This window comes from Oncorhynchus kisutch, linkage group LG22, assembly GCF_002021735.2.
Source record: "Oncorhynchus kisutch isolate 150728-3 linkage group LG22, Okis_V2, whole genome shotgun sequence".
Classification (NCBI taxonomy): domain Eukaryota; kingdom Metazoa; phylum Chordata; class Actinopteri; order Salmoniformes; family Salmonidae; genus Oncorhynchus; species Oncorhynchus kisutch.
Genome location: NC_034195.2, coordinates 37664829 through 37687116, shown reverse-complemented (window position 1 = coordinate 37687116; position 22288 = coordinate 37664829). Strand labels below are relative to the sequence as shown.

Genomic DNA, 22288 nt, shown 5'->3' with positions numbered 1-22288 from the left:
TTAAACAAAGCCTGTTGTTTCGAGGATTATAGAACATTATTATTTCTAGTTCAGCTCACCTCTCTGGTTCAGGTTGGTCCAGCTCTGGCCCCCTTTTTGGATCGCATGCTGACTGGACTGAAGGGCTGGGTGTGGGCGAAGACACTTCAGTAGCTCCATAGTGCATCTCCAGCTTCACAATGAAGCAGAGGACCAAACGGGAAAGAACATTTAGTAAAGTACAACCGCCAAAAATGCCAGAGTTTACCTTTCTTGTGTCAGTGTTGTCACAATTTAGTAGATTAAGGGTAACGAGCAGTAAAGATAGTGCTTGTCATAATTCAAAACAGACAACCATCAAAAGTGTCACTGCAAAGTGATATTGAATGTTATCAACCTAATTTGACGAAGTGACAGTGACTCAACACCTCATTCAAAAATGTGTAACTAGCTGTTTTATTGGTTGGAGGACATCTGAAGGCTTTGAGGTTTTCTGAGGACATTCATAGAAATATCATCTGTTCTGTGATCAGAGGGCCTTGACCCGTTCTAGTCAATATATTTCTATGCATGAAGCTTAGTAGTTATGACATGTCATCTTGTACCTCGTCTGGGCTTTTCCCTGCTACTTCCTCGTCTCCGGCTAGAGCGTGCCTCTCCGACTCCATGGCAACCAGGGTGGTTGTCGTTGACATCACGGAGAGGGAGCTGTCGCTGTTACTCTCGTCACTCTCGCCGTCTTGGGTTTTCTCTGGAATGGAATATGAAAGTTATTTTTATCAGGCAGGTATTTATGTAGCCCAGAGAGAGAGTTCAGAGTTGGCCATTCTATTGGAGCCCACTGCCAGATATGAGGCTTTGACGTTCAAATTTTTTAAATATTTACCCCAAGAAGATTTGTATCTGCTCTTACAAATCACTGCTAACATTAAACTGCATCCGACTGATCATTCACAAGGTCACTCAGCATTGTTTGTAGTGTTACTTTGATCTTGAACAAACAAACTACAGTATGATAAGAGCATTTCTCGCCTAGAAAACGAACATGGTAATAGCACATTGTTTTAGAGAGAGAACATGGTTTCTCAAACCTTTCTTCCCTTGCATTGAACTCCTGTCCTGGACCTTCTTGTAGCGCAGCAGCGACTGCCTCAACTCCTCAATTTTACAATCCTACAGGGGCAGAGAGGTCACAAAGATCAAACTTGACAAAACTAACCATCTAAGAATCATGATGGAGGGCGGTGGGGTCAACTGTAGTTTACTGTACCTTCTCCTCATTGGCTGCCATCAGTGATTCCACTGCTTTTTTCATTCTCTGCACTTCCACATCTGAAGGGAAAAGAAATAGATTTTTGCTAGAGAATATTCAGCTGGGTCAACTCCGGGTACAGGTATGTCTGGGGTCCTCTGACTAACTCATCCATTGTGATCTATGGTACAACAGTACATTATTTAGATACTAATATATATTAGTATCCAACAGCACTACCTAAACAGTCAGGGAGACCTCCTGGGGGACATTTTGACTCTCTATCCATGTAGTCTATAGCTGTCACAATAAAGACATGAAGATGACAAGGATGATGGACTGACGATGAGGGTTAGCAGACAGCACGCTGGGTGTTGATGGAGAGAGCAAGTGGTGAGAGGAGAGAAGAGTAAGGAAAGGGTGAGAAGGAGAGGTCTGTGGTTGAAGGAGAAAGCAGGAAGATGGGAGAACAGACTGAACAGTGAGCGAGCGGGCGGGCATCTATACCATAACGGATGAGAGGAAGGGATGTTTTGACATGAGACGGTCTATTATCGTATATATTTATAAATGCCTAGGGCAGTCTTAAAGGCACAATCCATAAATTAGATTTACATTGTAATCAATATGTTGTGTAGAGAGCTTTTGGGACCGTTGCAATATGCAATACAATACCAAAGAAGAGCAGGTGAATAAATTTGAACAACATATTTCTTGTTGTGTATAGGTTGTGTTTCACACGTTTACATTTCAACTTCATCTAGTTGCCATGGAGGACAGAGAACTAACAGAATGCACCTTTAAGATATTTAAGTCAACTAACTTTATCATTCTTACAGTACATAAAGACAAAAAACCTTTCTGCAATACAAACCACTGATATCTTTTCATTCACTTATTTGAGTTCTAAAATATCGGTGGCTGAACTGATAAAATGATTTCACAGAGTATATACACAGTATTAAGTAGCTTTCCAATGGGTTATGGACAAGCAAAGTTCAGATGGGCCATTCATGCCCATACATGCAAACAGGGGACAGATGAGCAAGAGCAAATAATAATAAATACAAGAATTGATAAAACGCATAACCTTACGTTTCTCTTTCAGCCTCAATTTAAGAGTTTCATCTGGGTGAGAGACTAAACAGGACACAGAATTACTGGCTTCAGTTTCTGACGACTTCAGTTTCATCAAGACTGTATTCTTTTAAATCATGTTGATTGGTTACAAAGTATGACAAACTGCAATATCAGAGACATAATATATTATAAGCATAATAATAAGACAAATGCTCATACATGCTTATAACACGTTATAACGCATTATACCCGTCTGCTTTCAGTAAAGTGTAACCAAAATGTTATCTTTGCTTAATGGAACATGTGTCACAGATCTCCATTGGACAGACCTTTTAGTGTAGAACTAGGCCTAATCTGTGTCCGGGAAACCGGCCCATTGAGTAAAGACACAGATAGAAAGTCAACTGCGGCCTATGATGTCACCTCTGTCTCCACTGTCCATTCCAACCGGTGTGATGCCTCTGAACCCAGTCTCGTCGTGTAACCTCCTCAGCTCTCCGTCCCTTCCCTCCAGATGCCTCTTCAGCATTGCCAGCTCCTCCTGCTCAACACAGAACAGTTAGTCAGCGACATCCTCACAAAAAACACTGGTTGCATTCCAGGCCAACTACATTGCAGACGTACTGCAGCATTGCATCAACAAATGGTTGTGTGCCACGTCATCGACTGCGCAGTTGAGCAAGAGAATGGTCGTGTTCCCCTGCTTTGACCTTGCATTGCATCAACCAATGGTTGTGTGCCATGTCATCGACTGTGCCGTCAGTCACCAGATTGCTATAACATATGTGGTTAGCTGATATAAAATACCTATCCAGGGCATGTCAATTCTGGCATGCATCAGCAACACCTGGGCAGAGGAACGCACCCAATAACTATGGTGTGGTTAACCGATATGTTCACCATTTCTCCAGGTGTTGTGAGATCTGGCAGGCTTCTGCAATGTAGTCAGCCAGGAACATGGCCACTGACTTAACGCCCCCTTTCCCACCTCCATCCTTACCAAACACCCACCTTCAAACAAACAAACCACAACACAAACATTCAGATGCTGACTTGACAGGCAGAGACAATGATACACACACACACAGAACAGGTGTGACTAAGGGAGGAGGTGGGGATGTGGGGGTTAGTGCGGGGGTCTGGGGTGGTTGATGTCTCATCAAGTGTTGGAGGAGCCATTTTACATGGCAGCGTCATAATAGCCTGGTCGCAGGCCTGTTTGTGCGGTCTTGCCAAATCCATTGACTACAGGTGTTGGCAAAACAACATAAACAGATCTTGGACCAGGCTAGTGTCAAAATGTCATGGGACAGAACATCAAGCATGAATGATTTCAAAACAAAAACAGAGAACATGCATTTCATCCATAAGAAAGAGGGAGGGAGGGGAAAAATGAAAGAAACTGCAAAACAGACTTCCGAAAGAGGTCACAAAAGACCAAAATGAAGACATACCTGTGGTTTACATTAAATATGCTATATGCTTAAATTAGGGTCTTGTGGATGTCGCCACATCCACAAGGATGTTTACATTTGTATGTATAAGTGCTTAGCTTTTTGCACCTGCACCAGAAAAACACATACATTTGACCATTTGGATCATTCAATTGTTTTTTATGATAAGTCAGTTGAGCTGGTCTTTGTCTGCTAACACACCTTTAATCTTGGCTAGAAATATGTAAAAACGAAAAAAAACTGAACACACATAACCCCATATCAGATGGCAACAAGCAGAAACCCTGGGAGAAGCCAACCTTCAGGGCCTGCAGTTTGTTTTCCTTCCTCTGTTTTTCATACTGCATCTGGCCCACTTTGATTTTCAGGCTAGAAAGCTTGGCCATTAATGACTAGTAGCGGTAGAGAAAGAGGTAAGCCAAGGAAAGAGAGAGAAAAGAGAGATGTTATAAAAGAAAGACAGCAAAAGGGGGAGGAGAAGAGGGAGGAGAAGAGGGATACTCAAGATTTGAAAAATATACAAAGAAAGAAGAGAGGATATAAGTGTAAAGAAGAAATGGGCTATAGGGAAAAGTTTTCCTTCTGGAAGTAGATTTCTTTTAGCAGAATGAATCATTCATATCTTACATATTGCAGTGTATAAGGCCTACTCCACAGGAACCACATGATAACTCACCTTAGTGGATTTCAGTTTCTTCTCATACTGTACTCTTTCACTCTCCATCTCAGTCACTCTGTACCTCAGTTCATTCATCTCCAGAACCATGTCCTGATAGGGGAGAGAAAGACCGCATGACCCACAGTGTACTGGGGAAGGAGGGAAGCTGCATACAACATGCTTGTTCAATCAGAGAATTTCTCCAAAGTAAAAGGAGTCCTAGATCAGTCAGCCCAATGGCTTGATAAACCATATGGTAAGATTGCTTGTTCCTCATGCGCTACTTAAGATACGTCAAAACATGGCCATGGTTTTCATTTTATCAAAATAAATATTTTGAACCCTGAAGGAGGCAGCTTTGCTGTCGGCTTATTAGACTTATCACATCGGAGCGATTCGCGTGAACAGCTTTGCTTTTTCTTATCAAAAGAAGCCTATACAGAGAATTTTCTCCCACATACTCCAAGGCCAACTACTGATCCCTACGGAGACCATATCATGTGATGAGGGACTAGTTTCCAGGCACAGTAGAAATCCCAGAGCTGTTCTGCTTTGCTCCGAACTGCCGTGTAAACAAGATATGAACAACCTTTTAGGTCTTTGTTGGCAACCATACAACCAGAGTTAAGCCAAATCTTCACATTTCCCCATTATCAAAACCCTAATGCCAGACATTTGAGTGAGAGCAACTCATGCATATCTTCAAACAAGGCACAGTGCCCCTGGCCATGGTAACTGGCATTCTCTTGGCAGTGAACAGTGTCTTTACTTGCCCCAACACACTGCGGCTTTGAACACATGATGATATAAGCCTCCCCTCCCCACACAGTTTTCGGGCAGCAAGAAAGGGTGTGTGTGTGTGTGTGTGTGTGTGTGTGTGTGTGTGTGTGTGTGTGTGTGTGTGTGTGAAAGAGCGCGAGGGAGAGGAAAAAGACTGCAAGAAGGATGAATCCTAAAGTGGAGGCCTCCCATTCCATACCTCATTGTCGCTGAAGTCAAAGTGCAGTCTGTCCTTCTTAAATGAGTTCAGCTTCAGGTTGGACACCTCGGCCATCAGGTCCTGTTTCTGAGTCTCTAGAGCCGTTCTGCACAGGAGTTCCTGCGAAACCACAAAACACAGACTAAATATAGACAACACACACACTCAGAGTTTGCCTTGCTTGGTTTTGCTGTTCAGCAGTGGTGACAATAATATAACTTCAACAGAGCCCCGTGTTCAGGGGCCGTTCTCCTCCAAACTGACCTGTTGCAGCATCTCCTCAGTAGCGTTCAGTTTCTCCCGGTGTTCATCCAGACACATGTCCAAGTCCCTTATCTTCTCCCCCTGCGCCTCTACCTGGTCTGTCAACACACTCACCTGCACAGGAACACATGGGTAAGACTAAGTTGCTCTTATACCTGTGTAGTAAGACAGTAATTACAATATTAACAAACATTATTATGGTGCATAGTAATGGAGTTGAGTTACTACACCAAGTTCATTAAAGCCTGGTCCCAGATATGTGTATGTGCTGTATATCCAATTCCTCAAATCAAATTTTATTTGTCACATACACATGGTTAGCGGATGTTAATGTGAGTGTAGCGAAATGCTTGTGCTTCTAGTTCCAACCATGCAGTAATATCTAAAAAGTAATCTAACATTTTCAAAACAACTACCTTATACACACAAGTATAAAGGAATGAATAAGAATATGTACATATAAATATATGGATGAGCGACAGATGAACGGCATAGGCCAGATGCAGTAGATGGTATAGAGTACAGTATATACATATGAGATGAGCAGTGTAGGGTATGTAAACATTATATAAAAGTGGCTTTGTTTAAAGTGACTAGAGATACATTTATTAAATCCAATTTCTAATTATTAAAGTGGCTAGAGATTTGAGTCAGTATGTTGGCAGCAGCCACTCTAGAGGGCAGGTAGTTTGCCCCTGGTGATGCGTTGTGCAGACCTCACTAGCCTCTAGAGAGCCTTATGGTTGAAGGCGGTGCAGTTGCCGTACCAGGCTGTGATACAGCCCGACAGGATGCTCTCGATTGTGCATCTGTAACAGTTTGTGAGTGTTTTTGGTGACAAGCCAAATTTCTTCAGCCTCATGAGGTTGAAGAGGCGCTGTTGCGCCTTCTTCACGATGCTGTCTGTGTGGGTGGACCAATTCAGTTTGTCTGTGATGTGTACGCCAAAGGAACTTAAAACTTACTACCCTCTCCACTACTGTCCCATCGATGTGGATAGGGGGGTGCTCCCTCTGCTGTTTCCTGAAGTACACAATCATCTCCATTGTTTTGTTGACGTTGAGTGTGAGGTTATTTTTCTGACACCACACTCCGAGGGCCCTCACCTCCACCCTGTAGGCCGTCTCGTCGTTGTTGGTAATCAAGCCTACCACTGTAGTGTCGTCTGCAAACTTGATGATTGAGTTGGAGGCGTGCATGGCCACGCAGTCGTGGGAGGAGTACAGGGAGTACAGGAGAGGGCTCAGAACACACCCTTGTGGGGCCCCAGTGTTGAGGATCAGCGGGGTGGAGATGTTTCCTACCCTCACCACCTGGGAGCATCCCGTCAGAAAGTCCAGGACCCAGTTGCACAGGGTGGGGTCGAGACCCAGGGTCTCAAGCTTAATGAAGGGTTTGGAGAGTGCTATGGTTTTAAATGCTGAGCTGTAATCGATGAACAGCATTCTTACATACAGTGCCTTGCGAAAGTATTCGGCCCCCTTGAACTTTGCGACCTTTTGCCACATTTCAGGCTTCAAACAAAGATATAAAACTGTATTTTTTGTGAAGAATCAACAACAAGTGGGACACAATCATGAAGTGGAACGACATTTATTGGATATTTCAAATTTTTGAACAAATCAAAAACTGAAAAATTGGGCGTGCAAAATTATTCAGCCCTCTTAAGTTTACACTTTGTAGCGCCACCTTTTGATGCGATTACAGCTGTAAATCCCTTGGGGTATGTCTATCAGTTTTGCACATCGAGAGACTGACATTTTTTTCCATTCCTCCTTGCAAAACAGCTCGAGCTCAGTGAGGTTGGATGGAGAGCATTTGTGAACAGCAGTTTTCAGTTCTTTCCACAGATTCTCGATTGGATTCAGGTCTGGACTTTGACTTGGCCATTCTAACACCTGGATATGTTTATTTTTGAATCATTCCATTATAGATTTTGCTTTATGTTTTGGATCATTGTCTTGTTGGAAGACAAATCTCCGTCCCAGTCTCAGGTCTTTTGCAGACTCCATCAGGTTTTCTTCCAGAACGGTCCTGTATTTGGCTCCATCCATCTTCCCTGTCCCTGCTGAAGAAAAGCAGGCCCAAACCATGATGCTGCCACCACCATGTTTGACAGTGGGGATAGTGTGTTCAGGGTGATAAGCTGTGTTGCTTTTACGCCAAACATAACGTTTTGCATTGTTGCCAAAAAGTTCAATTTTGGTTTCATCTGACCAGAGCACCTTCTTCCACATGTTTGGTGTGTCTCCCAGGTGGCTTGTGGCAAACTTTAAACGACACTTTTTATGGATATCTTTAAGAAATGGCTTTCTTCTTGCCACTCTTCCATAAAGGCCAGATTTGTGCAATATAAGACTGATTGTTGTCCTATGGACAGAGTCTCCCACCTCAGCTGTAGATCTCTGCAGTTCATCCAGAGTGATCATGGGCCTCTTGGCTGCATCTCTGATCAGTCTTCTCCTTGTATGAGCTGAAAGTTTAGAGGGACGGCCAGGTCTTGGTAGATTTGCAGTGGTCTGATACTCCTTCTATTTCAATATTATCGCTTGCACAGTGCTCCTTGGGATGTTTAAAGCTTGGGAAATCTTTTTGTATCCAAATCCGGCTTTAAACTTCTTCACAACAGTATCTCGGACCTGCCTGGTGTGTTCCTTGTTCTTCATGATGCTCTCTGCGCTTTTAACGGACCTCTGAGACTATCACAGTGCAGGTGCATTTATACGGAGACTTGATTACACACAGGTGGATTGTATTTATCATCATTAGTCATTTAGGTCAACATTGGATCATTCAGAGATCCTCACTGAACTTCTGGAGAGAGTTTGCTGCACTGAAAGTAAAGGGGCTGAATAATTTTGCACCCCCAATTTTTCAGTTTTTGATTTGTTAAAAAAGTTTGAAATATCCAATAAATGTCGTTCCACTTCATGATTGTGTCCCACTTGTTGTTGATTCTTCACAAAAAAAATACAGTTTTATATCTTTATGTTTGAAGCCTGAAATGTGGCAAAAGGTCGCAAAGTTCAAGGGGGCCGAATACTTTCGCAAGGCACTGTAGGTATTCCTCTAGTCCAGATGGCTTAGGGCAGTGTGATTGCGATTGCGTTGTATGTGGACCTATTCGGGCGGTAAGGAAATTGAAGTGGGTCAAGGGTGTCAGGTAGGGTGGAGGTGATATGGTCCTTGACTAGTCTCTCAAAGCACTTCATGATGACGGGAGTGAGTGCTACAGGGCAATAGTCGTTTAGCTAAGTTACCTTAGATTTCTTGGGTACAGGAACAATGGTGGCCCTCTTGAAGCATGTAGGAACAGCAGACTGGGATAGGGAGCGATTGAATGTGTCCGTAAACACACCAGCCAGCTGGTCTGCGCATGCTCTGAGGACGCGGCTATGGATGCTGTCTGGGCTGGCAGCCTTGCGAGGGTTAACACGTTTAAATGTTTTACTCACATTGGTTGCGGTGAAGGAGAGCCCGCAGGTTTTGGTAGCAGGTTATGGTCATTGTCATATGCCAAACATTTTTGTAAGTTGGCTATTGTGAGCGCAATCAGTTCTGGGACAAAGCTAAGTTCATTACAATAAAAAGGTAACTGGCTGAAAATTTTATTTGGTTGTAAAGCCCTTTAAAATGAGCCATTTAGGCTGCCTTGGTAAGATGGCTACTAGCTATGACATTGTTGTGTACTGGACACTACCTGAAGCACCAGGGATTCCTTGTCACCCTCCAGCCGAGACAGTCTCTCCTGGTAGAGGTCCCCACCCATGGAGATGTGGTGACCATTGGACTGCAGGCAGGCACAGAAGACAACATGAAGAGTCAGTGAAAGAGTGGCACTTGGGATTGGTCTGTGAGTGTTAATATACATCCTCCAATAGTATTTTGTGATATAACTTGATGAACATTTATGTTTAACGGTCTGAGTAGCTGGAAGTGCCTTAAACACGGACAATTATAAGACAACAAATCGCACAAGAGTCTTTCGAGTGACAGCTTTGTGTGATTGATGTTGCATTTTCCCTTTCCTTTGCCTGCAACACCTTAAATGGTCGAAGAGACTAGTGTACACACAGAGTGGGTTTCAGCAGAGAGTTACTGGTGTACACACAGAGTGGGTTTCAGCAGAGAGTTACTGGTGTACACACAGAGTGGGTTTCAGCAGAGAGTTACTGGTGTACACACAGAGTGGGTTTCAGCAGAGAGTTACTGGTGTACACACAGAGTGGGTTTCAGCAGAGAGTTACTGGTGTACACACAGAGTGGGTTTCAGCAGAGAGTTACTGGTGTACACACAGAGTGGGTTTCAGCAGAGAGTTACTGGTGTACACACAGAGTGGGTTTCAGCAGAGAGTTACTGGTGTACACACAGAGTGGGTTTCAGCAGAGAGTTACTGGTGTACACACAGAGTGGGTTTCAGCAGAGAGTTACTGGTGTACACACAGAGTGGGTTTCAGCAGAGAGTTACTGGTGTACACACAGAGTGAGTTTCAGCAGAGAGTTACTAGTGTACACACAGAGTGGGTTTCAGCAGAGAGTTACTGGTGTACACACAGAGTGGGTTTCAGCAGAGAGTTACTGGTGTACACACAGAGTGGGTTTCAGCAGAGTTACTGGTGTACACACAGAGTGTGTTTCAGCAGAGAGTTACTGGTGTACACACAGAGTGGGTTTCAGCAGAGAGTTACTAGTGTACACACAGAGTGGGTTTCAGCAGAGAGTTACTAGTGTACACACAGAGTGGGTTTCAGCAAAGAGTTACTAGTGTACACACAGAGTGGGTTTCAGCAGAGAGTTACTAGTGTACACACAGAGTGGGTTTCAGCAGAGAGTTACTAGTGTACACACAGCCTCTGGCATTTCCCGTGGCCCAGATCCTAGATCCCAGTAGTCTCTGCAGCAAGCAGTTGGTTCCCACCACATCAGTGGGTTGTTCCTCACAGCGGTCTGTCACAAACGCTGGCTTTTATCTTACTGACTACAGCATACTCTAAGAGTTCAGGGAGATGTTTGCTTTGTAAACTCCTAGGACCTGTTCGTGGACATTGGAGACTCAAATTAGAGGTGTTCTTGTAACATTCAAAGCGAGGACAGGCTGAAGAACTGCGAACAAGATGATCAATGGCCAGATGGGCTTCACATAGTTAGTTTGAACTCAGTGTTCCAGAAACATTCCTGCTGTAAAACAGCTACAAAACAGAATGGAACGAAGAGCACACACAGAGAGCAAAATATATAGGCTTAATCATTCATATACTATTAGTCGGCACAAATAATCAACGTTTTAACCAGCTGCCTTTGATATGGGTGTGCTGGCTGGTTGATCTACAGCAAGATCCTCTAGCTGCCCAATGGAGCTTCAACCCCAACCAACATTTCCCCTCATCCATATTTAGAGGGTTTATATATTACTACTCTGGTGCTAAAACTGACCAGGAAATGTCTGTGATAATGTACCCCCTTATACCATACTTCTCCTTTAACCCTCATACGGTCACGTTCGTTATAAAAATGAGACCAAGGCGCAGCATGAGTAGAGTTCCACATGTTTTTAATAAAACCGAAACTGAGCAAAGCAAAATAAACAAGCACAAACGAAACGTGAAGCTTTACGAATTGTGCAGACAGGCAACTAAACATAGAACAATATCCCACAAACACCAAAGGGAAATGGCTACCTAAATATGATCCCTAATCAGAGACAACAATAAACAGCTGTTTTTGATTGGGAACCATATCAGGCCAACATAGAATTACAAAAACCCTAGACAATACAAAAACCCTAGACAATACAAAACTAGTGTACCCACCCTAGTCACACCCTGACCTAACCAAAATATAAAGAAAACAGATCTCAGGTCAGGGCGTCACACAGACACCGCAGTAGAGCTCTTCAACGTACCATCCCAGATTCCCCACCAGACGAGTCTCAGACATGTTGTTTTTGTAGTGACACAGGAGGGAATAACACGAGGGAATAACACGAGGGACACAACAACAACAGATGTCCCCTTTGTGGATCTAACCTTATCACACCGTAAATCACCACAACAACAAATGTCCCCTTTGTGGATCTAACCTTATCACACCGTTAATCACCACAGCAGGCCTATATTTACACATTCCGTGACATGTCTGGGCAAACACCAGCCGTAACACGACACCGCCGTGGAGACTAATGTGATGAGGGATGTCATCGGCGCTGAACATGAACTTTAAATTAATGCAACAGTCGTTTCCCATGTCGGTTTACAGTACGTCTGACATCTCTTAGTCCTCTCATCACAGATTTGTGTGTCTCTCCCAAGTCACTAGATGTGACAAAGGATTTCATACACATGGCTTTGAGAAGGTTCTAGATAAAGTACGTTTTAGCACCAGCGAAACCAGGAAGACTTTGCAGTCCCTACACTGTGATACAGCACATTCAATCAGAGATTTATCATCAACATCATGGGTGGATGCATCTGAAACAGCACCCTATTCCTTATATAGTGCACTACTTTTGACTGGTCTCACCATCAGGTGTCCCTGCTGCAGCCAGTCCACCAGGCTGTCTGCGGTGGCGTCAGGGATCTGGCAGCGCAGGCCCTCCCTCTCCTCTGTGTCCATTAGCTCCAGCACGCCCCGGAGGTCCTCCAGCAGGTTCAGCGCCCGCAGGCTGCCCATGAAGGGAGAGGTGGGCGACTGGCAGTCAAACAGCCCGTTAGAGTAGTCCATAGCCTTGGAGCCTGGGGGGGGGGGGCACTCAATTAAACAGTTTCCATACTTTAAAGATGGAGAACGATTCTCTATTTGCCGTTAGCCTCCCCATGAAAGAAGTTCAGTCATTTATAAGGTATATTAAATGGTACAACTTCATCAAATGACTATGTTGTATTTTAGCCCAAGAAAGAGGACATTCTGTGCAATGTACAACAGGTTCACAACAGCCCTGCATTTCTAGAGTAGAGTGAAAATAACTCTCGGTTATACCATTACGTCACTGCTCCTCATTACAGGAACTAGCCGACCCGACAAGTGAGGAAATCTAGCTAATTTACACACAAGACTCTACAGGGAAACCCAGCTACAGGCAGAGAAAGAGTGGGATAGCAAAAGAGAGACAGAAAGAGAGAACAAGAGAGAGAGAAAGAGCTTGAATGAGGACAGAAAGGCTAGAGTTACTTGGGAAACGTAGACATCATGTCATCGGACAGTTAACTGAAATGTCAGGCCTATAATTAACCCAATGCATAAAATAAGATTAGCCTTAAAGCTCGTCTGTGCTGACTCTGTGCATTAACATTACTATACTAATACAGCCATACCGAAGTACTGAGATGGGCTTCACATTTATCCCCATCAGCTACAGTACTACATTTAACTGCCACATGTTGAATTCCTCTATCAAACCACAATGGGAAATGTCCACTTCTTGAAGATTTTTTTTAGCGATAGCGATAGCGACATGAGGGGATAGTACATGCTCAAACTAGCCTGAGAGTGTGATCATCATAATGATCTGGTATTCACAGTTAATTAGCCAGTCTAAAAATGTTCTTCTGCCTCTTGAAATGTGTGTTGCAGAGCTACACTGGTTGGGCCAGGTATGACCATTAATCCTTCAGTGAGTATTGAGAAAGGCATATTGTACTGGAAATTAATTTCTGTATGCATCAAGTGTCTCAGAGGAAGAGTGCTGCTCTAGGATCAGCTCTCCGCCCCCGTCCGTATAATCTTAATCATTATTATCCAAAAGGCAAAACTGATCCCGAATCAGCACTCCTACTCAGACTCTTTGTTAACACAGTCCCAGGTCTAACTATCCAACTCCGATAGTGTTGCGCCAGTGAATGTGATGCTGAGAGATCAGTCGTTGTTCTTCAGCATGCCAACGCAGCAGTGACAGAGATTCTTACCTGCTATTATCCCATCCATCTGCTCCAAGGCTGCTGCCAACATGTCACTGGCATCAGACATCATCTTCAACACTCAGTGGGCACCCTGGGAGAAAGAAACGGGACAATGAACCATTGAGCTATATGTAATTAAGGGCTAGGAGTTTTTCCTGACCCACTAGAGGGTTAGGCAATACATGCCACTTATTATTGACTTCACAGGAGGTTGGTGGCACCTTAATTGGGGAGGAAGGGCTCATGGTAATGACTGGAGCGGAATCAGTGGAATGGAATCAAATACAAACATATGTTTCCAGGTGTTTGATGCCATTCCATTTGAGCCATTTCCTTCCCTCAGCAGCCTCCACTGACTGACTTACTTTGAGGTGAGTGCATACATTCTTTGTATGTGATCCCTGTGGGATAGAACCCATGACCGTGGCATTGCTAGTGCCATGCTCTTTCCCACTGAGCCGTGGTCGGGAAAAACTGCTGGCCATAGGTATAGGCTTGAAGTTACTTAGATGTAATCTCCACATCACTAGAGCAAGAGCTTTTATGAGATTTTGAAGTAAAAAATAAATAAAAATACATACACATTTTAAAAACTAACTCTATGGAGTCTGAAAAGGTAGGAAGTGAGGGGAGGACATTTCTGCTAAGAAATATGCAACACTTTATCATCAGCTCAAAAAAATAAAGGGAACACTTAAGCAACACAATGTAACTCCAAGTCAATCACACTTCTGTGAAATCAAACTGCCCACTTTAGGAAGCAACACTGATTGACAATACATTTAACATGCTGTTGTGCAAATGGAATAGACAGCAGGTGGAAATTATAGGCAATTAGCAAGACACCCCCAATAAAGGAGTGGTTCTGCAGGTGGTGACCACAGACCACTTCTCAGTTCCTATGCTTCCTGGCTGATGTTTTGGTCACTTTTGAATGCTGGCGGTGCTTTCACTCTAGTGGTAGCATGAGACGGAGTCTACAACCCACACAAGTGGCTCAGGTAGTGCAGCTCATCCAGGATGGCACATCAATGCGAGCTGTGGCAAGAAGGTTTGCTGTGTCTGTCAGCGTAGTGTCCAGAGCATGGAGGCGCTACCAGGAGACAGGCCAGTACATCAGGAGATGTGGAGGAGGCCGTAGGGCAACAACCCAGCAGCAGGACCGCTACCTCCGCCTTTGTGCAAGGAGGAGCAGGTGCACTGCCAGAGCCCTGCAAAATGACCTCCAGCAGGCCACAAATGTGCATGTGTCTGCTCAAACGGTCAGAAACAGACTCCGTGAGGGTGGTATGAGGGCCCGACGTCCACAGGTGGGGGTTGTGCTTACAGCCCAACACCGTGCAGAACGTTTGGCATTTGCCAGAGAACACCAAGATTGGCAAATTCTCCACTGGCGCCCTGTGCTCTTCACAGCTGAAAGCAGGTTCACACTAAGCACATAATAGACGTGACAGAGTCTGGAGACGCCGTGGAGAACATTCTGCTGCCTACAACATCCTCCAGCATGACCGGTTTGGCGGTGGGTCAGTCATGGTGTGGGGTGGCATTTTTTGGGGGGGCCTCCATGGGCTCGCCAGAGGTAGCCTGACTGCCATTAGGTACCGAGATGAGATCCTCAGACCCCTTGTGAGACCATATGCTGGTGCGGTTGGCCCTGGGTTCCTCCCAATGCTAGACCTCATGTAGCTGGAGTGTGTCAGCAGTTCCTGCAAGAGGAAGGCATTGATGCTATGGACTGGCCCGCCCATTCCCCAGACCTGAATCCAATTGAGCACATCTGGGACATCATGTCTCGCTCCATCCACCAACGCCACGTTGCACCACAGACTGTCCAGGAGTTGGCGGATGCTTTAGTCCAGGTCTAGGAGGAGATCCCTCAGGAGACCATCCGCCACCTCATCAGGAGCATGCCCAGGCATTGTAGGGAGGTCATACAGGCACGTGGAGGCCACACACACTACTGAGCCTCATTTTGACTTGTTTTAAGGACATTACATCAAAGTTGGATTGTGGTTTTCCACTTTAATTTTGAGTGTGACTCCAAATCCAGACCTCCATGGGTTGATAAATTTGATTTCCATTGATAATTTGTGTGTGATTTTGTTGTCAGCACATTCAACTATGTAAAGAAAAAAGTATTTCATAAGAATATTTCATCCATTCAGAGCTAGGATGTGTTATATATATATATATTTTATTATACATTTGGTTGTTAAATCAGTTTGGCCAGAAAGAAAAGTGTAAGAAGTACTCTGGATTCAATTTGACTGCACATAATAACCATTAGTACTAGAGTGTGACAGGTGCGTAAGTTTAAGAATCATAACGCATCAAAAAATATATATAAACATGCACACAGTTTTGGCTGGAGCCATGAAAGACCGTAAGATAAGGAGGATTTAGCAAAACATGAAAGTGTCGTGAGGCAACATCAAAATGAACAACTTTACTCCCTACTCTGGCACTGTTTCTTTTTAAACATGCAAACATTTGAACCTGAACGTGTTTTTAATACATGGCAGCCGGTGGGGTTCAAATGAACATCCAAAGGAGAAATATTATCTCCTTGTGCTTGAGGTGAAATGTTGGCCAATCTTAAGCCCTTCCTGTGTTCCCTAGGTTACCCTGTCAGGCGTGGGTCATTGGACACACATTTAGAATAATAATTAAGCCATTTACCCCATTTATTGGCACAGTGAGTGAGCCACCGCTATGGACACTGGACACTTTGTTTTAGAGACCAGCGAGGAAACATCTTCTGGGCCCTAGTTTGGAGAAAGCCCCAAAAAGCACAGCAAGGCCATTCTCTCAGTCTAGCGTCCTGATCAAAAGGATGCACACACACACACACACACACACACACGCCTTTTCTATGCCAAAACTACATTCTCCGAGAATTTATGTTTTGAGCTACAATGGTCTTGCATGAGTACGACACTGCTTTACAATTTGAGTCCATAAGGTTCTGCCTGCTTCTCAGACAATCACGGTCGATTGAGACAGCCCACCCACCCACACCGTTCTGATTCAGAAGGGTGGGGATAAATGCGGAAGACACATTTCAGTTGAATGCATTCAGTTGTAAAACTGACTAGGTATCTCCCTTTCCCCTTCCCACTGACCCACTTACACAGTGCAGTGTTCTCCATGGTATGGGCCAAGGTAAACTCCACTCCTGAGAGCTTTCCTTCACTGGCTGCTGACTCACTTCCTGGGGGGAGGACCCCAATGTGTTAGGGTGTAACACTGTTCTACTTTTTATGGAAACCACCCAGCCACCTACCACTGTCATTTCAGCATTCCTGTGGTCAACATCTTCCTTATGGAAAATACATGCAATGAATGCATCAGGATTTTCCCTGCTTACAGTGTTGAAAATGCTGTTGAAAACACCATCATACAACGTTGTTTTATCATTAACAGATGATTTATGAGTCATTCATATCTTCCGCAAATTGTGGTGTGTAAATTGGAGATTTTGTTGAGATGATTTAGGCTACAGTAGCTAACAACCAAAAATCTCTGCCTAGGTTTTTGAGAGAAGGCCTGAAATTAACTTCACACTAACTTAGCGAGCTGTGTTAAGTAAATTAGTATTTAGCTGCTATTTTAAAAAGAGCACAAAAATGTGTGCTCTGCTAACGCTATCCCCCAAAAGGTCTCCATACATACTTTGGGGCTAATCAGCCATTTTAAAGTCATTAACAGGATTTCTGTTAAACACTTTCAAGAGTTGCCATTCTAACACCCTTTAATCTTTTCTCTCTCCCAGAAATGTAATTCCAGAGTTCCTGGCAAATCTTTATTTAGTAACTTTCAGAAGCAGTTGTTTTTCTAAATAGCTTGGATTTGTATCAGGCCATTGGTTGAAGTCATTTCAAAAGGTAAAAATATTCCCAAACTCATGACCAAAAATAGAACTAGCCTAATCATGTCACCAAGACAATGAACATCAGTGACACAAAACTGTCATAAAGCACGACAAAAGGCATTCGCTTTTCTTTCTAAAAGTTGCATCTTCACTGATGAAAGCTGCAAAACGTTCAAAGATTACAGAGAGAGATTGAAGGTTACAGAGAGAGATTGAAGGTTACAGAGAGATTGGAGATTGAAACAGACGTGTCTCACGGCAAAAATCAGCTCAAAAAAAGTATTTTATTTAATCTTTTCACTTGTTAGACAGCCACAGTAGACTGCACTTGACTCAGCACAATACAAAAAAAGACCAAGGGAAATATGCCATTAGGCCCCATTCCCACTAGGAGATATGAAGGAGAGTGAGGAGCGGGGTGGTGAAAGAGATCTACTTTTCAGTTCACATTCCATCCTTACCTTACGTTGTCTGGCAATGCGACATTCTTGGTCCGCAGCTCAAATTTACCATAAATATCAAAGTAACCAGTAAACACAAACTATTCAACAATGACAAACCTTTCCTCTTAAACATATTACACTTAAAGAAATAAGGCACATCGAAGGGCTGTTCTTAAGCACATGCAATGCGGAGTGCCTGGACACAGCTCTTAGCTGTGGTATATTGGCCACATACAGTACCAAAAACCCAAAGTGCCTTATTGCTATTACAAACTGGTTACCAACGTAACTAGAATAGTAAAAATAAAATGTTGTGTCATACCCATGGTATACGGTCTGATATACCACGGCATTCAGCCAATCAGCATTCAGGGCTCGAACCACCCAGTTTATAATTAAGCAATAAGGCACGGAGGGGTGTGGTATATGGCCAATATACCACGGCTAAGGGCTGTTCTTATGTACGACGCAACGCAGAGTGCCTGGATACAGCCCTTAGCATTGGTATATTGGCCATATACCACAAACCACGAGGAGCCTTATTGCTATTATAAAAACGGGTTAACAACGTAATTAGAGCAGTAGAAATACATATTTTGTCATTCCCATGGTACACAGTCTGATATTTATTTTATTTATTTTACCTTTATTTAACTAGGCAAGTCAGTTAAGAACCAATTTTTATTTTCAATGACGGCCTAGGAACAGTGGGTTAACTGCCTGTTCAACAACGGCTGTCAGCCATTCAGCATTCAGGGACTGAACAACCCAGTTTATAATATTGAATACTGCAACCAAACTATATTACAATCATGAATAATGCAAGATGTGCAGACAATTAAAGGCTTTATTTTCTCGTCTGTTGGCTACACTCATTACATTTTAGCTTCAAGACAAAAGCAGAGTGGCTAAGAGCATTTCTTCAAGTAAAGTTAGCCTACCAAAAATGAATGATTAACCCGCTCATATGAAAATAAAAGTACAGTAGGACTACCTTTAAAAAAAATTAAGCCTGGTTTGTTTGATCAATATCATGCAAATTAGTACAAGTGGAATGCAACAAGTTGTTTTATATGGAAGACCTACTGCCCCTTTAATTGATTTTTCCAACCCTGTTGCTTTCTCACACTATTTAAATCTCACAATCGAATTAACAGTTAATGATGCACTCTTAGCCTATGAATTACATATAGTAAACAAATAATCTGAACTCCACACATACAGTTGAAGTCGGAAGTTTATATACACCTAAGCCAAATACATTTGAACTCAGTTTTTCACAATTCCTGACATTTAATCCAGGTAAAAAAAATACCCTGTTTTAGATCAGTTAGGATCACCACTTAATTTTAAGAATGTGAAATGTCGGAATAATAGGAGAGAGAATGATTCATTTCAGCTTTTATTTCTTTCATCACACTACCAGTGGGTCAGAAGTGTACATACACTCAATTAGTATTTGTTAGCGTTGCCTTTAAATTGTTTAACTTGGGCCTTCCACAAGCTTCCCACAGTAAGTTGGGTGAATTTGGCCTATTCCTCCTGACAGAGCTGGTGTAACTGAGTCAGGTTCGTAGGCCTCCTTGCTCACACATGCTTTTTCAGTTCTGCGCACACAATTTCTATAGCATTGAGGTCAGGGCTTTGTGATGGCCACTCCAATACCTTGACTTTGTGGTCCTTGAGCCATTTTGCCACAACTTTGGAAGTATGCTTGGGATCATTGTCCATTTGGAAGACCCATTCGCAACCAAGCTTTAACTTCCTGACTGATATCTTGAGATGTTGCTTCAATATATCCACATCATTTTCCGTCCTCATGATGCCATCTATTTTGTGAAGTGCACCAATCCCTCCTGCAGCAAAGCACCCCCACAATATGCTGCTGCCACCCACGTGCTTCACGGCTGGGATGGTGTCCTTCGGCTTGCAAGCCTCCCCCACCCCTCACCCTTTTATTTTTGTTTCATCAGACCAGAGGACATTTCTCCAAAAAGTACGATCTTTGACCCCATATGCAGTTGCAAAACGTAGCCTGGCTTTTTATGGTGGTTTTGGAGCAGTGGCTTCTTCCTTGCTGAGTGGCCTTTCAGGTTATGTCAATATAGGACTCGTTTTCCTGTGGATATAGATACTTTTGTACCCGTTTCCTCCAGCATCTTCACAAGGTCCTTTGCTGCTGTTCTGGGATTGATTTGCACTTTTCGCAAAGTACGTTCATCTCTAGGAGACAGAACGCATCTCCTACCTGAGCGGTATGACGGCTGCGTGGTCCCATGGTGTTTATACTTGCATACTATTACAGATGAACGCGATACCTTCAGGCGTCTGGAAATTGTTCCTAAGGATGAACCCTACTTGTAGAGGACTACAATTTATTTTCTGTCTTGGCTGATTTCTTTCGATTTTCCCATGTCGTCAAGAAAAGAAGCACTGAGTTTGAAGGTAGGCCTTGAAATATATCCACAAGTACACCTCCAATTGACACAACTGATGTCAATTAGCCTATCAGAAGCTTCTAAAGCCATGACATAATTTTCTGGAATTTTTCAAGCTGTTTAAAGGCAGTCAACTTAGCGTATGTCAACTTCTGACCCACTGGAATTGTGATAGTGAATTATTAGTGATATAATCTGTCTGTAAGAAATTGCTGGAAAAATTACTTGTGTCATGCACAAAGTCCTAACCGACTTGCCAAAACTATAGTTTGTTAATTAACAAGGCATTTGTGGAGTGGTTGAAAAACAAGTTAATGACTCCAACCTAAGTGTAAATAAACTTCCGACTTCAGCAGTACATTAACATTTTTGTGCATCCTTGACAATCGCTAATCAATATCCAAAAACAGTAGTTTTTTGTGAACCTACACATCACCTCTCTATTGTGGCACCAATGTGAGGGTTTATGGCAGGGGAAACAGTGTTGCAGTAGTCTAGTGTGACTCCTTTGGAGTGTTCACACTGCACAAAATATTAAGCGAACCGCACTGAGTCCACAAAAATTGACTGAAAGGGACCAAGTTTAAAACACCCTTGGTGATAGCTGGGTTCTCAACACTGCACTGGAGAATCCATTGGAAAAACAGAGTGAGGACGATTTACAGCAAGGCTATGATCTAAATGCATGCTTTTCAACCGTTCGCTGCCTGCACCCGCAAGCCCGACTAGCATCACCACCCTGGATGGTTCCGACCTAGAATATGTGGACATCTAAGTACCTAGGTGTATGGCTAGACTGTAAACTCTCCTTCCAGACTCATATCAAACATCTCCAATCTAAAATCAAATCTAGAGTCTGCTTTCTATTCCGCAACAAAGCCTCCTTCACTCACGCCGCCAAACTTACTAAACTGACGATCCTCATCGATGTCATCTACAACATAGCTTCCAATACTCTACTCAGCAAACTGGATGCAGTTTATCACAGTGCCATCCATTTTGTTACTAAAGCACCCCCTTTGTTTTCTACTGTGTTATTGACTTGTTAATTGTTTACTCCATGTGTAACTCTTTGTTGTCTGCTCACACTGCTATGCTTTATCTTGGCCAGGTCGCAGTTGCAAATGAGAACTTGTTCTCAACTAGCCTACCTGGTTAAATAAAGGTTAAATAATTTTATTTTATTTTAAATACCACCCACCACTGCGACCTGTATGCTCTAGTCGGCTGGCCCTCGCTACATATTTGCCAGACCCACTGGCTCCAGGTCATCTACAAGTCCATGCTAGGTAAAGCTCCACCTCATCTCAGTTCACTGGTCACGATGGCAACACCCACCCGTAGCACGCGCTCCAGCAGGTGTATCTCACTGATCATTCCTAAAGCCAACACCTCATTTGGCCACCTTTCCTTCCAGTTCTCTGCTGCCTGTGACTGGAACGAATTGCATAAATACCTTTAGTTGGAGACTTATCTCCCTCACCAACTTTAAACATCTGCTATCTGAGCAGCTGTACATAGTCCATCGGTATATAGCCCACCCAATTTACCTACCTCATCCCCATACTGTTTTTATTTATTTACTTTTCTGCTCTTTTGCACACCAGTATCTCTACCTGCACATGACCATCTGATCATTTATCACTCCAGTGTTAATCTGCTAAATTGTAATTATTCACCTACCTCCTCATGACTTTTGCACACAATGTATATAGACTCTTTCTACTGTGTTATTGACTTGTTTAGTTTACTCCAAGTGTAACTATGTGTTGTTGTCTGTACACACTGCTATGCTTTATCTTGGCCAGGTCGCAGTTGTAAATGAGAACTTGTTCTCAACTAGTCTACCTGGTTAAATAAAGGTGAAATAAAATAAAAAATAAAATACTAAAAAGGCACAACGCCAACAACCCTCCCACCAAAACCCTATATTCAGCATATCTCTGGAGACAAATAGTGGCATGCCTGGCTGAC

At 43.3% G+C, this 22288-nt stretch overlaps 1 protein-coding gene across 15 annotated transcripts in view; it reads right to left on the bottom strand.

Annotated features, from left to right (window-relative positions):
• ppfibp1b (PPFIA binding protein 1b) overlaps positions 1–22288 on the bottom strand; it is a 56510-nt gene that overhangs the window by 15690 nt on the left and 18532 nt on the right. For 6 of the 15 annotated variants that reach the window (XM_031801642.1, XM_031801643.1, XM_020455850.2 and 3 more), the window contains exons 2-14: positions 13569–13653; positions 12187–12398; positions 9367–9456; positions 5667–5780; positions 5403–5522; positions 4442–4534; positions 4065–4157; positions 2735–2852; positions 2327–2371; positions 1250–1311; positions 1071–1152; positions 585–730; positions 60–172 (exon numbers count right to left, since the gene is read on the bottom strand). In XM_031801642.1, the coding sequence (XP_031657502.1) occupies positions 60–172; positions 585–730; positions 1071–1152; positions 1250–1311; positions 2327–2371; positions 2735–2852; positions 4065–4157; positions 4442–4534; positions 5403–5522; positions 5667–5780; positions 9367–9456; positions 12187–12398; positions 13569–13632 (1352 nt within the window). In that variant the 5' untranslated portion in view covers positions 13633–13653. The remainder of the gene's footprint in view (positions 1–59; positions 173–584; positions 731–1070; positions 1153–1249; positions 1312–2326; positions 2372–2734; positions 2853–4064; positions 4158–4441; positions 4535–5402; positions 5523–5666; positions 5781–9366; positions 9457–12186; positions 12399–13568; positions 13654–22288) is intronic. The other 9 variants (XM_020455856.2, XM_031801648.1, XM_031801651.1 and 6 more) reach the window with 3 other exon arrangements.